Consider the following 16,126-nt stretch of genomic DNA (forward strand, 5'->3'; position numbering starts at 1 on the left):
CAGATAAATTTATAAATTCAACATAAGGCCTCATTTGGTAAGGTTCAAATGAGTGGTATAGAGCACTGGTATCAAGTTTTTGGTTTTTTTGACCTTGAAATTGACCACCAGCCAAAAGCTGGAGCCCAACATCAAAATGTCAACTTTTTATTTTATAGAAGAATGTCATTTAAAAACAGTGACAGAAATAATATCTGTGATTATCATCATTTCCAAAGAGAATTTTAAGACTAAAAATGTAGGCACAATAAAATTAAGAATACTTCTTTAAAATGAATAAATGTTTATTTATCTTTTTCCTCCCTTCATGAAGAGGCAACAAACTTCAATTAGGATCTGGAAATCACTGGACTATGGAAACTTCTGCTTCCTTGATTGTTTATAAGTAGACCGGATTTGGGTAATGGAATGTATCCTTTTAGATGTAGTGACCAAGAGGACAAAACAGGCCTGGGACATTGAATAGAAAAGTAGGAGTTGAGATAAGACTTGAATCAGAATTAGAATCACACAAAATGTCAACTATACTTGAAAACTCAGTGCACACAAGTGCTGATAGAGTCTAAAATGTTGCATTTAGTGCCTCGGTCTTCCAAGTCTCCTAAGATGTGATAACATATTCATATACAGTCACACAGACATCTCTCTACACACACACACACACACACACACACATACATATATACATAACCATTAAATGTTAAATTTATACATTCTGATTGGCTTTGGGTCTTTCCTGAGTCATTTTCTTCCTCTACATTCAAAGCCTGACAGACAGTGCACCTGCTTAACTGGGCTAAGTGCCAGAAAAAAAAAAAAAAATCAGGGAAATTAATTTCCAAGAGCAGTAGATAAATGGCACACCTCATTAGAAAATCTATTTAAAAGGCACATCAGGAGATGTCTGCAAGACTTTCATAAGAAATTGATGCTTCCTACCATCATGTCCTTGCTGGCTTTCTTCTCAGATTACTGATCTTACTTCCCGGTAATAAGATTCAAATTCAAGTTATGCTTAATGAGTGCCTCCTATGTGCCAGGCACGTATGTTTTACATAGATTATCTTATCTAATTCTTACAAAATTGTTTTGAAATAAGTATGTGGAATGCATGCAAAAATTACCAAATGTGCTTCTTGGAGACTTCCTGGTACAGCCATAGAATGATTTTTCCTTCTTATGGATGAGGATGCTAATAAATTATAACCCTTGTTCTTAGGCATAAAAAGCCAAGAGCTACTACAATTTATCCTCTATCTTCTGACCTAGAAGAAAACCATTAATATCTACTAATGCCTGGGTTTGTAGTGATCTCTTCAGAAATCCTATTCTTTTTACATCATTGTTTAGAGAGAAAAAGTTGTCTCTTTATATATATAAGGCAAACAAGTTTGTAAGGAATGTCAACCAAAGCCCACAAATTCTGATCTTTAAAGAGTTATTAAATCATCAGGACTCCACTCTATTTTCTGCAAGAGCTTCCTTGCTGACTCTGCAGAAGCTTGGGGGCAAGGCCTCTGGCAGCCTTTGTGATCCTCTGGCCTCAGGTTAAAAAAAAAAAAAAAAAAAGCAACATTGCCCTGCACTAACCACCATCCCACCCCTACTCCAACTTGGCTTCTGAAGACTTCCATCTTCCAGGAAAAAAAGTAAAGGCAAGAAGGATAATATCTGGGTGATCAGAATCTTGGTTTGTGTCTGTTGTTCTGAGGTCAGTATAATCAGCTCTCCATTACATGCTCACGGGTGTCCTGTTTTATTATTATTTATTATTTTTTTTTTAATAAATTTATTTTTTTATTGGTGTTCAATTTACCAACATACAGAATAACACCCAGTGCTCATCCTATCCTGTTTTAGATGATAAGCTATACGGTCACCTACATGATGGCTTTGTATGCTGTTAAATTGCTACACTAGAACTACATTTCCCAGAATTCCCTCATGTGTAAGGTCTAGATAACAGTTGGGCACAAGAGAAATTCGCATGAGCTTCAGAAAGCAAAACAGAAATATTAGCCATTGCTTATTCTCTGAAGGTTGGTGTAGGGCAGGTGCTCTTGCAGCTCATGCACATTATCACCCATATGCTGGCTGACCTTGACATGTGGCAGCAGCCGGCCACGTGTTCTCCAGTTCCCACTGGACCGCCTCCTACAGCATCTCCAAATCCTGGCCAGGTGCTTGTGCAGTTCCTGTAGTGGAAGGCACCAATTCATCTTGCAGCTCACCCACATCATTGTAATTTGAGGTGGAGAGAGTCAGTTAAAGGTTCCAGTTTGTCCTTGTCAATTCCAGTTTGTCCTTAGTCTCCCTTATTCTATTTCCATCTGCCCTTTCCAATGACGGGATTCAGGACATGCTTCCCCAAATATGGCACCTTGGCATATTTAATGTTTTCAGCTGAAAGAATTTGAGAAATGACATGTGCAAGAAGGACTTCCTGACCTTCCTCTGAAGCAGGTCATAAAACTCTCATAAGAAAGGTGTCCTCCCTAAACCCAGAGGAAAGGAATAGCCTTATTTCCAAGATGCCCAGAGGAATCTGAATGAACAGCCCTTGCTCTTTCCCTCAATTTATGACACTTAGCTCCTACTCTTTTTGTCCTGTCACGTTTTTCCCCCACTTTCCACTTTTCTTCAAACCTAGCATAAAAATGCTTGGGCTTAACTGTTTCTTAAGGTCTTCCTTTCTTTACGAAGCCTCCCGTGTCTCATAAAACTTACATTAAATAAATCCGAATGCTTTTTTCATGCTAATTTATCTTTTGTTAGAGGGGTCCCAGCCAAGAATTTAGAAAGGTAGAGGATAAAGGTATTTTTCCTCTCCTACCCCAACTTCCACTCTACGGACCCATGACCTAGTTCAGATACATTTCAATAGCCCCACCTAGACTGCCAATCAGCTCTCATGAATGCATAAGCCATATACTAATCTACTATTCTATACCACTCATGGTGACTCTACTCTGATCGAATTCTGATAGATACACTGTATTATTTTTGGATAGTGTTTGAACTTTATTTTTAGGAAGAAAAATGAAGGATATGTGAAATCTTTTTTTCTGGTTTCTGATTTTGGTGGGTTTTTTTGTTTGCTTGTTTTTTGATGTCCTAAAATTTTTCAGCTTAGACAGAAAGAAGCAAAGTCATAAATTTTGCAGACGAGAAAGCAAGGTACTATTCCTATTTGACATACAAGGAAACCAAGTTCCTAGTCACGTTAGTTTGCAGGTTTTAGAAGTTGGAGAGTCAACTCAAGTCTTCTGAAAGAAGCACATAAAAGCTGATTCTACATATGCCTCACAGGTACATTATTGGGTACATCAGATCAAATTAATAAAATCAGGAAATGTGAAGTTTGCCTAGAAGAGAATCCTTCTTCTCAATCCAGTACAGTATTTACTTATGAAAATAGATCTTCATTTCTCTGTGAACAATTTCTTAATGCCTTAAAAGTGTTTACCTACTTTTTAAAGTGCCAGAGAGTAATTTAGAGCCCAGGGACACCTGCCCTCTCTTGTCTTCAGTTATTCCCAGTGTGTTTTCTTTTTTTTTTTATCACTAGCCTGGTTGACAATATATATTTCAAAGACATTATGTAGTACAAAGACTCATCATCCTAATAATATTAATATTTGGTAAATATCTGAAATGGTATCAATTAAAAATAACATTAGAACATAAAAGTAACATTGGGACGCCTGGGTGGCTCAGGGGTTGAGCGTCTGCCTTTGACTCAGGGCGTGATCCCGGGGCCCCGGGACCAAGTCCCACATCAGGCTTCCTGCATGGAGCCTGCTTGTCCCTCTGCCTGTGTCCCTGCCTCTTTCTCTCTCTCTTTCTTTTTCTGTGTCTCTCATGAATAAATAAATAAAAATCTTAAAAAAAAGAAGAGTACCATTTATGTTTTGACACCCTTATTGAAGGCAAATGATTTTTTTTCCTGTGAAGAATCAACATAAAAAAGGCAAGAATTCACTAAATGGAGAAAAGAAACTAGAATTTTAATATGAGTGTATATATCCCATGCAACCAATAGTTAATATGAGTTACAGTTTTATGCTATAATTAGACAGTCTTTGAACTTATACTATTTTGGTGTCCAAAATTGCACATTCAAATCTGAATTAGCAAAAAGTATTTGAACTTTTTATTTGAAGAATTTATATATTTGTTCTTTAGAATTTCAGATTTATGATTTTTTTATTTCAATTTCATTGGAGATTATTTATCTTCTTAGATGTGACCTCATGATGCCAATCATTCTAATACATCATCTATCTTTTTGCACCCATTGTAATTACAATAAATTTTTATCAGCTAGAGTATTGGATGGCATTTACTCATATCTAAGTATTTACCTCAAACTGTATAGCTTGGGAATATAATTTTCTAAGAGTAGAATAGGTGGTAGCCAGCCTTCAAATTGGTCCCCAGTGATCATTGCCTAATGGTATGCATGCCATTCCGTAGTCTCTTAGGACAATAAATAGGGCTGACCTGCATAACCTAAAGGATTTTGCAGAACTGACAGTATGTGATTTTCAAGCCTAGGTCATAAGAGGCTTTGTGGCTTCTGTCTTGTTCTCTCTTGGTCTGAGAGCAGTCAGTTGCCATGTAGTGAAAACATACCAGCATTACCTTGACAGCCAAATGAATAAGACATCTTGCCAATGGTTCCACTACCACAGAAAGTCGTTCAAACATATCTACAGCCCCAGCCAACTTCTTTACTACAACTTCAAGATATACCCTGAGCCTTTCCCAAGCTCCTGACCTGAGAAAACGGTTTGACATAATAATTGTGGGTTTTTTTTTTTAAGATTTATTTATTTATCTGAGAGAAAGAGGGAGACAGAGAAAGAGAGAACACAGAAGAAGAGGAAGAAGTAGACTCCCCACAGAGCAGGAAGCCTGATGCAGGGCTCCATCCCAGGACCCTGAGATCATGACCTGAGCTGAAGGCAGACACCCAACTGAGCCTCCCAGGTGCTCTTAATTTTTTAAAAAATATTTTTATTTATTTATTTGAGAGAGAGAGATAGTGAAAGAGAACATAGGCAGGGGACGGGGGCAAGAGAAGGGGAGAAGTAGGTTCCCCACTAAGCTGGGAGCTGGACTTGGGGCTCGGTTCCAGGACCCTGAGACCATGACCTAAGCTAAAGGCAGATGCCCAACCAACTGAACTACCCTGGTGCCCCAGTGTAATAAATGTTTATTGTTGTTTTAAACCACTTATTTTTGAGGTAATTTATAATGTAGCAATAGATGACCATTACAAAATATGACAAGTAACATTTCATTTTATAAACGTATTTTATTATTTTTTTGTTCTGATTTTATCAAAGTTTTTTTTTTTAATTTTTAAAGTTGGTCAAAAATGGATGAAATAAAAATTTTATGGTATTTTTTCTTCCTAATATAAGAAATTATTTCAAAATCTAAATGTCAACATTATATATCCTTTAAGAAATGGATAGCAGAAAACTTACTACATCACAGGCACTCAGGTACGGAGATGAATAAGACAGTCCTTGGATAAGTTTAAGTTTCTGAGTGAAACAGATAAGTAAAGAGATACTTATCCTACAGTGTGTTAACTGGTGTTAATACAGCTACCCATAAGGTACCAAGGGAATGAAAGCACAGTGCAGCGAATTTTTCTCAGGAAATCTGAGAATGTTTCACCAAAAAAGGGAGTTAAGTCTTGAAGGATGAGTTCATCTTTCAAGAAAATGGAGGAATGAGTCTCTACTAGTGATATTAATATTCATACAGTGCTTGTGATAAAGCGGGTTCTAGTCTAAGCACTTCCAATATACTCTCTTATATAATCCTCTTAACAATTTTATAACATAGGTACCATTATTGTCCCCACTTTATAGGTGATAAAACTGAGGCAAAGAGAGGCTAAATGACTTTTCTAATATCACACAGGTAGGACATTATAAGATCTGGATTTAATACCAGCAAAATCCAGCACCAGAATTCACATTTTTAACTACTTTACTACATTTTCTGGTTGGGGCGGGGTGCAGTGGGCAGGAGGACAGTAAAGGCAGAGGCCAGGAAGAGTGAGAATGTATGTGTTTCTAGGCAAAGAAAGGAGGAAAGAGTAATAGTAAGGATGGCTGGAAAACAGTTTGCATGACCTGAATTACAAGATGAAAAGGAAAAAAAAAAAAAAAAAAAAAACAAACAAGATGAAAAGGGAGAGCTAAGCCAAGGCCTTGAACTGCATGCCAGGGAATTTGTACTTTGCAACAGGAAATACTTGGTGAAATTGATGTTTTATGAAGATTAGAGCAATGGTAAAGGGGAAGAGTCTGGATGAGGGAGACCAGAAGAAATTGCATTACTGCCTTTAACAGAAAATCCAGGTCTGAAATGTCGTAATGAAGACAGTAGTAACCAGAGAAGGGAGGGGATTCATGAAACATGAGAATTTGTTGGCATTGAGCATGGTGATTGTTCAGGTGTCAGCAGATTTAAAAGATGACTTGCAGGGGTTTTTGTTTTGTTTTGTTTTGTTTTGGTTTTGGTTTTGGTTTTTTTTTTTTTTTTTTTTTTTTTTGGTGTGTGTGTGTAATGGATAGATGGTTAGGTCACTAATAAATATAGGAAACTGGGGGAGGAGGCCTCAATTAGAAGATGTGCCTAATAAACACTCCTTGAAAGAAGAAATGAAATAGCAAGTAATACAGAGCCTATTTTTTCCCCTCTAAGATGAATGCCAGTCACACAGGCATTATCAATAATACCTAATTACAGCAGTCCAGGGAAGCTCTACCATGGATTGTGAGTGTGTCTTACATTTTAGTAATCTAATCTAAAAATTTAATCATAGGTAGCCGCTCATTTTATAAAATAATTAAGGACAAATTCCTCGCAACGGTAATTTCTGTGGTGTACTTAGTAGATTACTAACTTTTCAAATAGGCGATTAACAAACAATTCTTAAGATATGTCTATTGTAAAACTTGAACTATATTTTATGATCATACTTGACTCTAAAATGTAAATGAATGAAATTCTAGAAAAAGAAAGAATAGGTGAACTATCACAGTTGACATAGACTCAAGGTAAATAAAATTACCTAGGGTACTGTAACCAAGTTTTTCACTTAAAATTCTAGGCCATAATTTTATATTACAGGCATTTCAATTGTATGTTCTTTTAAAAGCCTACGTTATACAGCGTACCAAAAGTATTGCTTATTTAGAGCAGAGGTTCACAGTTCTGGATAAATAGTGTTTTTCTCTGATTGACATCATGGGACTTATCCGCCTGTTAGATAATGCTCACTTTTTTTTTTTTTTTTTTTTTTGATAATGCTCACTTTAGCACAGCTAGCAATTGTACTGCAAGAGGAATCCCCTCTATCGCTTCTTGGCCTTTTGGCCAAGATCAAGTGTAGTGCAAGAAAAATCATCTCAATCACACCACGTGTCAATAAACCCAAATGATCCAGTTCTATGACTTTGTTATATTTATTCTTACATTTCTCTTACTATAGCCATTGCCTGGCACATATACTGGTTCTTGATAAATGACTGCTGAATGAGTAAAATGCCATAATCAGAAGTAGAGGATCTCTGACGATACAGAATGCAATTTATACCACTTAGAGTGTCTGGGTTCTACTGATTCCACTCCCACTGGAGAAAGAAAATGGGAAGTGGGGATGGGGATGAATGGTGCAAATATGTACGAGTGCATTAAGAGCTTAATGAAATGGTTTTGCTTGTGGTAAAAAGCATAAATTTGTTTGTCTACATAGTTAATATTTATCATACACCTAACTCTTTCCCTCAAGGAACTCACAGTCCATAGAGCATGTCAGATGTGGGAATACACAAATATAATTTTAAAAGAGTTAAAATGCCTTGAACAAAGAGATAAACAGTATAGTCAAAGATTGACTGGGCCATAATGAAAATCTGTCTTTCCTCATTTGTGTTATTCCTGTTTTACTCCAAACCCATGAGAACACATGGCCACTCAAGATGTAGTATCTCATTATCAGTAATTCTGGGAAAATCCTTTTCACACTCTTTATTTTCAGAAACTCAAAATAGGATGTTTTGATGGGAGGAGCAAAGAGAATGTCTGGAAAAGAAGCTTGGAGCCAGATGGAAGAGGGGCTTAAAAATGCTTTACACAATTTTTCACTTGTCCAGAAGTTTTTTTTATTTGGTTCAGTTTGGTTTTAAATTGATAAAATCCCTGTTCCACCAAACTTTTGAATCATTATCTTCGTGAAACTGTAACCTTCAGTTTGTGTTCGGGGTTACAAATATGGAAATACATTTCATTTGAAATCACTCACTACAAGAGGCAAAGAAGAATAGAAGGAAATGGAGGAGAGGGAAACCAGCCTTCCCTGACACTCGAGCACATTCATGGGGAGCTTCATGTCTCACACTAAGATGAAATGACAAGCAACAAAGACGGCAGGATTGCTTCTTTTCATCTAAAACCCACATTCCAGGGATCTTACCTGAAAAGTTTTTGTAATCCACTAGGTCAAACATAACAACGGCAACAGCTGACCATGTGATGATCAGAGCAATGACCAGAAGCCAGGCTGCTGGGGAGCTGAATGTTGTCACTATGTCTTCTGTGACTGTCCTCTTCAGCACTTTTCCAGGGGATTTGGGCACAGATCCATTTTTGCTGTCGATCACAGTTGTGGTAGTAGATGCATTTCCTAATCAAACATTCAGAAGGAAGAATCACAATTTAGAACTTCCTGTCAAATATTAATGACCAAAACCCCCACACAGATTATATATTTATTGGGTTGTTTGCATCATTTTCTATAGTGCACATGCCTCTCAGTGGCAGGGCCACACCTCCTGCCACCTCCCTAGGATTTACCCTAAGCTCTGAAATCCACCTGCCCTAGTGATTAGCATCCCTCCTCTCCTCCACACTGTAAATAATTCCATGGAAGCCACAAACTTTGTCATCACCTTTAATCATTTTTACTTCTCCCTTACTGCCGCCTACATTCACTACCGTCAAAGGCAATGGATTTTTTAGACGAGTTGTTTTTCTGACACCTTTTCCCTTTATTTAGGTTCGTATGTCAGTTCTGAATGTGAGCAAAACTATCTCCCCGGGTGAGAAACGAAATCAATGATCAAGGAGTTCAAATGGATGAAATCCTTTTTGGATATCCTGGTTTAACCATATAATTGACTCTTCCATGGAGGACATTCATTTTTATTTGTGAAGGGGCACAGAAGATCGAAGTGAATGATGTTGGAAAATCTCATTATATCCAGTAACCCTTTTATCCCTGCTTTCAAAGGTCTACATGTTTATGGAGGAAAAGATTCAAAAAATATTTAAAAATAGCAAAATAAATAGATAAATGGATCATTATTTGTAATCTCATGACCCAGAAACAGCTGTTATCAATGTTGTTCTACTTATACCTACTTTTCAGTACATATATTTAAATATATAAATATGTCTTATTTGTTTTTGAAGTCCTCATCACTCTTTCCTTTATTGTTACTAGGCAATATATAATAAACATGTTCTCTTGCGGTATGTATTCCATAAAATACCCACTTCAGTGGCTGCATGGCACGTCACTTCGTGGCTATGCATAATTTAGTAAAAAAGCTTTCTATCTTGGGATACGGTGGATTTTTTTCTCTGCACACATTAATAATTTTTACATTAGGAGATTTTCCCATATATAGAATTTCTGGGACAAATAACATTATTGCTTTTATATCTTTTAGAGTATATATATGTGTTTGAAAATTAGTATATATGTTTGAAATTTTTACATGCCAGGAGTCTCTGTTTTCTTATCCTCGACAATTCTGGGTATTACCGGTGTTCAAACTATTTGCAATCACATAGGGGGAAAATCCTGCTTCATTTGTAATTCTTGGATCACTAGAGATAAGCTTTTGGTATATTTATTTTCCCTTTATATTTTTTATCTTGGGAAATTTTTTGTTCAATGTGCTATAAACCTCCATTTGGTGGTTTAAAACCCGTATGCACATATACATGTACACAATCATATGTCTGTATATATTTATATATCTATGTGTGTGCATGTATATTTATTTATACATATTTATACATTTTTAATAATTGCAAGAGTGTATACATTATGTCATGCATATACATACACAAACACACACATATGATAGCAAAATTTTATCTGATCTTATGTTGTCATTTTTCCCCTCAACTGTTTACCTCTTTTTTTTTTTTTTAAGATTTTATTTATTTATTCATGAGAGACAGAGAGAGAGAGAAAGAGAGAGATGGCAGAGGGAGAAGCAGGCTTCCATGTAGGGAGCCTGACATGGGACTTGATCCGGGGTCTCCGGGATCAGGCCCTGGGCTGAAGGCGGTGCTAAACCGCTGAGCCACCCAGGCTACCCTGTTTACCTCTTTCTTTTCTTTCCTTTTTAAGATTTAATTTCTTTATTTTACAGAAAGAGAGAGAGCATATGTGAGCAGTGGCGTAGGGGAAGAGGGAGAGCGAGAAAGAAACTTAAGCAAACTCCGTACTGAGTATGGAGCCTCATGCTCGGTCTCATGACCCTGAGATCATGACCTGAGTGAAAATCAAGAGTCTGACATTTAACGGACTGAGTCACCCAGGAGCCCAACAATTAACTATTCTTAATTCTAGTTTTTACTTCAAAATTACATTCTCAGACAAAACAAAACAAAACAAAGCACTCCAAATTTTCATACTCCTTTGACACTTTTTTTTTTTACCTTTGACACCTTGCACAAAATAAATTTCACCTAAATGGAAAGTAACTACTTGTAGTTACTTTTAGAATGTGCTAAATAACAGCTGGAAGGTTTTAGGGTTTTCAAACTGAAGGGAATTCTTTGTACTCCTTGAAGGCCTCAGAGTGGAATTAAAGTGCTCCTTTCAATCTTTCAACCTCTTTATCTACCTGGCACAATTCTTTCTTTCAGTGAGGTCTAGCTTTATCATGGAAACAGTAAAGCAAAACAGGTCGGCCACAGGTTTTATAGACAAGAGAGATTGGGATTAACTTCCTGGCTAGAAGGTCACTACTGCTTCTCACCTCTGAGTGAGAAACCTCCGTAACTGAGGACGGAGGATGATAAGACTCAATTCGCACGTTTATGATGGTAGAGAAATAACTCACGTCAGTTGCTTGGCAAATCTCCTGCTACATCGAATTATTCAGTAAATGGCAATACAACAGCAACTAAACTATATCTTCATTATTCTCAACATCACCATTGCCATTACTTTTACTGCTACCTCCATGGCTAGTACAACCATTACTAAAATGGTAAGGAAAGGCCAGGAGGGCAAGATTAACCTCAGAAACAACGGTAGAGATTGAAAGACTAACTCTTCAATAAATCCAGGCATTTGTTTTCATTGAATAAGCCTATACGTTAGGCTAAGATATTTTCAGGGAGCCAAGGTAGGATATTAGGACTCCTTCAATGACCTTCTTAATTAATTTACTTCCTTGTGATGCAGAAGGACACAGACTGTAATTTATTCATATTAATGGAGAGTGTTTTGGTCTGTTAACCAATCAAGAGAGATGATCTATAACAAAGTTATGTTGTTACAATGCAAATGTTTTCAGCTTCATGGAATTTGTTAAACCAGAGAGACAAATTTTGAAACTTCTAACAGCTGTATACACAGGGTGTTGAGAGTTTGAATCCAGTTCATATGAAAACTCTTAGCTATTGGGGGGGAGGAATGAAAATACTACATGCATAATTAAGTAGTTTAGTTAATAAAGTGTTACTTTTTAAATTTGTTTCTTTACCAATAAATAGTGCTATCCTCTTGACAAGAATAAGTGCCACAAAATCCTATCACTAACTAGGGGGAAAAAATCAAATATGTTCCAAGATATATATTAGTAGGTATTAATAATAACCAAACATAACTAACACAAACATTTCTAGGAGATGATAGTAAATCTAGCCCCATATTTTTAATAGATTAAAAAGCTGATGAGGAGATCAGTGGTAAAATGAATTAATTAAGAATTTGAAATGATTTTAGGTCGAAATTAACAATAGCGACAACCTTTCTTTCCTGAAAAGCTATGTGAATACATATCCCAAGGTCATGAACTCAATTTAGTTGAAATGTTAGCAACATGGAAAAATACCTTTAAAAAATAGATTTCACACACTGTACTTGAGATGGATCTCAAAGAAGGAAAAATTAGAACGAACTCATATCATATCCTTTCATTGATTTTTGTGCCAAATTCCCATCACTTCTAACGGCAGTTCTGAAAATGGATGAAGGATAGGAGTGCTTCGAAGTGCAATTTAAGATCCAAGTGGGGCTACAAGTGAATCAAACCTTCGGAATAATGATTTGCTGGAGAGTAAGTGAATTACAAGTGTTTAGGAGAGGCCACCTGAAAGTTGATATGTTGCCAATCTCCAGTTTTTTAACCTCTGGAAGACTTCCTACTACTGCTATATGGAGAACACCAGAAGAATTGCTTTTGCACTTCAGACTCACTTCAGTGAACTATGTGTTAGAGAGTATTTCTGTAGGCAATATCATACACACCTGCTTGGTATCTTGAAACCAAAAGAACAAATTTACTAGGATTTGATACAAATTAGTTGAATCTTGGTCACATTTCCTTTTTCCTGGTCACATCTTTAAGCAACAAAAAAATTTTAAAGGGACAAGAATTTCCATATTTCTTCTTCTTTTTTTATCAGAAAAATGAGAAACTATAAATTCAGAAAGCAATGCAAGTTTAGTGTTAAAATGTGAACTTTCAGATTTAAAAGTACTGATATTATTATGAATCCCAAATTTTATCGCACCTCATAATCCTGCCAAAATAATTATGGTATGATATATTAAATGAATGAAAATGTTAAAATCAAATGATTTTTATATTTTTTTCCTCTCTTTTTGTCTTCACATCCTCAAAATTTCCACTTAAAAACTAATCAAGGCTCAAAGATGTTGAAAATATATTCTGTGCATCCAACTCAGAAGGCAAAACTATAAGCAATTTGAAAGTAATCTGAAGGTTATACAGCTTACAGAAAATTATGTGTTTCCTTTGTTATGGAAACACACTAAATTGTACCTTTCATTTTCCATTCAAATTTACTGCAGAAGCCACACCGAGCCAAGAGGAATAAAATGGAGGGGAAATAAATTGCCTTCTCTGACAGCTGGTCAAGATAAATGTGAAGAGCAGAGTGTGTAATCTGAGATTATTTAATGTTTGAGAAGTACTTTGAAGATGACAAGAGCTAGTTATTGATATGGTGGAAAAAATGAGAGGTAAATATTACTGAGAAATTTGACATAGGCAATGCTCCTGGAAAGTTGGCATCGCAGAGCAGCCAGGATATGTGACGGTACTTTCCATGCCTACTCTTTCATTCCATTCCTTCTGATTTCATACAAATTACTTTGATTGCCAGAAGGCTAAAATCAGCTTCAAAAGAAGTGGGGACTTGGCTGAAAGGCCGTGTGACTCTGTACCATACAGTAAAATTAGGGGCTGCTTATGTAATGATGATTCCAAAGACCCAGTTTTGTAGTCAAGTTAGGCATTGAAGACTAAATCATATGCCTCCTAAAAGAAGTCACTTAACCTCATCATGCCTTATTAATCAGATCAAACTGCCAAGTACACTCGCCCATTATTATTCCTAGGGGAAACTGACAATGTAATCTCTTCCAGGATGCTCAAGAAAGACACCTATATTCTAGAATGGTATAAATAAAATATTACATTCTTATTATGTTAAAGCATTAATTATGAATTTTGCATTTTCCAATGTGATGTGGTTTGTGGAGTACTCCAATGTTGTATTTTTCTTTCAAAAATATGAGAACAAAGGACGGAGAGGGAGTATATACTACAATGGCATTATAGAAATATGTTTTGTTCCAAAATTATATTAAGAATGTAATTCCCAATTACAAGTAAGAATGACCTTTACTATATTTCAGTGTTTCAGAAAACACATGTAAGTAAGAATTTTGGAGAAACATTGCTAAAAAGATCTTTTGGCAAGTAAAGTTGAAAAATGAAAAATCCATCTTTTATCAATCCTGGTGTCTGCAGAATGTCCATGTATCACAAACATAGACATCTGTGACAATTAAATTATATTTTTCTACAAGTATATATAAATTGAATGAAAATAGGTTTTGAGAGGCAAGATATACCATGACAATTCACAAAAACGTCTCTGTCAAAATAATCCTAGGTGCTTTGAGATATATTTTTTAGATAATTGTGTGTGTGTGTGTGTGTGTGTTTGATAAACCATAATAAATACCTAGAGTAATTTTTTTAAAACTTTTTATTTATTTATGATAGTCACACAGAGAGAGAGAGAGAGAGAGAGGCAGAGACATAGGCAGAGGGAGAAGTAGGCTCCATGCACCGGGAGCCCCACGTGGGATTCGATCCTGGGTCTCCAGGATCGCGCCCTGGGCCAAAGGCAGGCGCCAAACTGCTGCGCCACCCAGGGATCCCCCTAGAGTAATTTTTAAAAGAATTCAGATTCTAGGCACTTGAAAAAAAAAAACCCTATTTTTTCTCTTTCAAGGTAAAAGTGGCTTTGTCTCACACCAGAAACAGATCTCCTGCTAATTTCAATGAAAACCCTAAATTGCCACATTTTCTCCTGAGATTTTTAAGATGCAATCATTGTAATGATATTTCAGAGAATGATTTAGCAACCTAATCTACCTACAGAGGTAGCCAATATATACTTATTTTTTGCATTAACTAATAATCCTTCCTATCAATCCACTCCCTATATTCTTCCAGCAGATGAGTTTTTTTTTTTTTTTTCTAGTGGTAGAACTAGAAAGTGAACCCTCATTTAACGTCCAGCCATAAGGCTGGTTCTTTAAAACAAGCATGACCATTCAGAACACCCTTTTGCCTATGACCATATAGGGATGGACAATCAGAATCCTCCACCTTTTTTTGTGGAGCTATTGAATGACATTCAATTTCTGCTGAGGTAGGCAAGCTGGTGGGGTCTACCAGTAGTCCTCTAGCCCATTGGTTAGAGAGTCTGTTGCAAGATGGAAGGAGGCAGGATCCAGATTCCACTGTGTAGGTTCACAGAGCCAGCTGTGTTTAGAGTCAGAAAGACCTCTGGACTTTCCAGTTATATGAGAATATATAAAATATTTTGGTTATGTTTGTATTACTAGCCATCACAGTTTCTGAGTGATGCTCTGGCTATGGCTAGGGATGCAAATAATTCTTTTCCTTCAATGTTTGTGTTATGAGGAATGATCATTCAGAACAATCTATCCAGATTCTTTTTAAATTATTCTCATTTTTGAAAAATAAAATCTCTTCATTTTCAAGTGGCTTCATTGTCGTGGTTCTACATAAAAAGAAATCTTTTGGTGTTTTCAGGGTCAAATTCAGATATTGGGGTACTCTTTCTAAGAAGAGGTCACTTGTGTTCTGGGTGAGTGAGAGGCAGGATCTCTCTTCCTGAGTGGTAGTCCCTTACCATGACCCACTAGTCCATTTTTCAGTTTAGTAGCCCTTCCTACAAATTAAAAGAGATGTCTTTTTTTTTTCTTTTGTTAACTCTGGTAAGCTCAGCCTGCCCCTACCTTTTGAACTTTTCATCTTCAACTTAGCAGTTACTACTATTTCTACAAATAGTAAACTGACTTTAGAGATGAAGAGCTATAATGATTACGTAACTAGAGTTCATTTTTTGAAACAAAATGTGTTGAGCTCCTAACACATTAGAGATAAAATGCATTGTGTTTTACCAATTTAAAGTGGGCAAGGATTTCTGATGAATTCCTTTCTTTCTATTAAAAAAAAACAAAACAAAAAACTCCTCTCTTAAAATCTAACTTAAGAATTTCAACTCCTTAGTGCTATTTCTGTGTTCTTTTGAAATAAACACTATTATTTCTAGCTATGATTATATGTTTTTGATAAATACAATGACATAAAATCATCCTGACTTTTGGAGAGTTCTTTTTTTTGTTGTTGTTTAACAAGTTTCTAGGTTGAGAGTAAGTGATATATTTTTTTAAGATTTTATTCATTTATTCATGAGAGACACAGAGAGAGAGAGAGAG

The 16,126-nt window shown here is 36.1% G+C and overlaps 1 protein-coding gene across 1 annotated transcript in view; it reads right to left on the reverse strand.

Annotated features, from left to right (window-relative positions):
* The window catches only part of TRDN (triadin), a 360,587-nt gene that overhangs the window by 308,600 nt on the left and 35,861 nt on the right, over window positions 1–16,126 (reverse strand). The window contains exon 2 of the mRNA NM_001389217.1: window positions 8,504–8,713. Coding sequence (NP_001376146.1) covers window positions 8,504–8,713 — 210 coding nt within the window. The remainder of the gene's footprint in view (window positions 1–8,503; window positions 8,714–16,126) is intronic.

Source organism: Canis lupus, chromosome 1 (assembly GCF_011100685.1).
Source record: "Canis lupus familiaris isolate Mischka breed German Shepherd chromosome 1, alternate assembly UU_Cfam_GSD_1.0, whole genome shotgun sequence".
Lineage (NCBI taxonomy): Eukaryota > Metazoa > Chordata > Mammalia > Carnivora > Canidae > Canis > Canis lupus.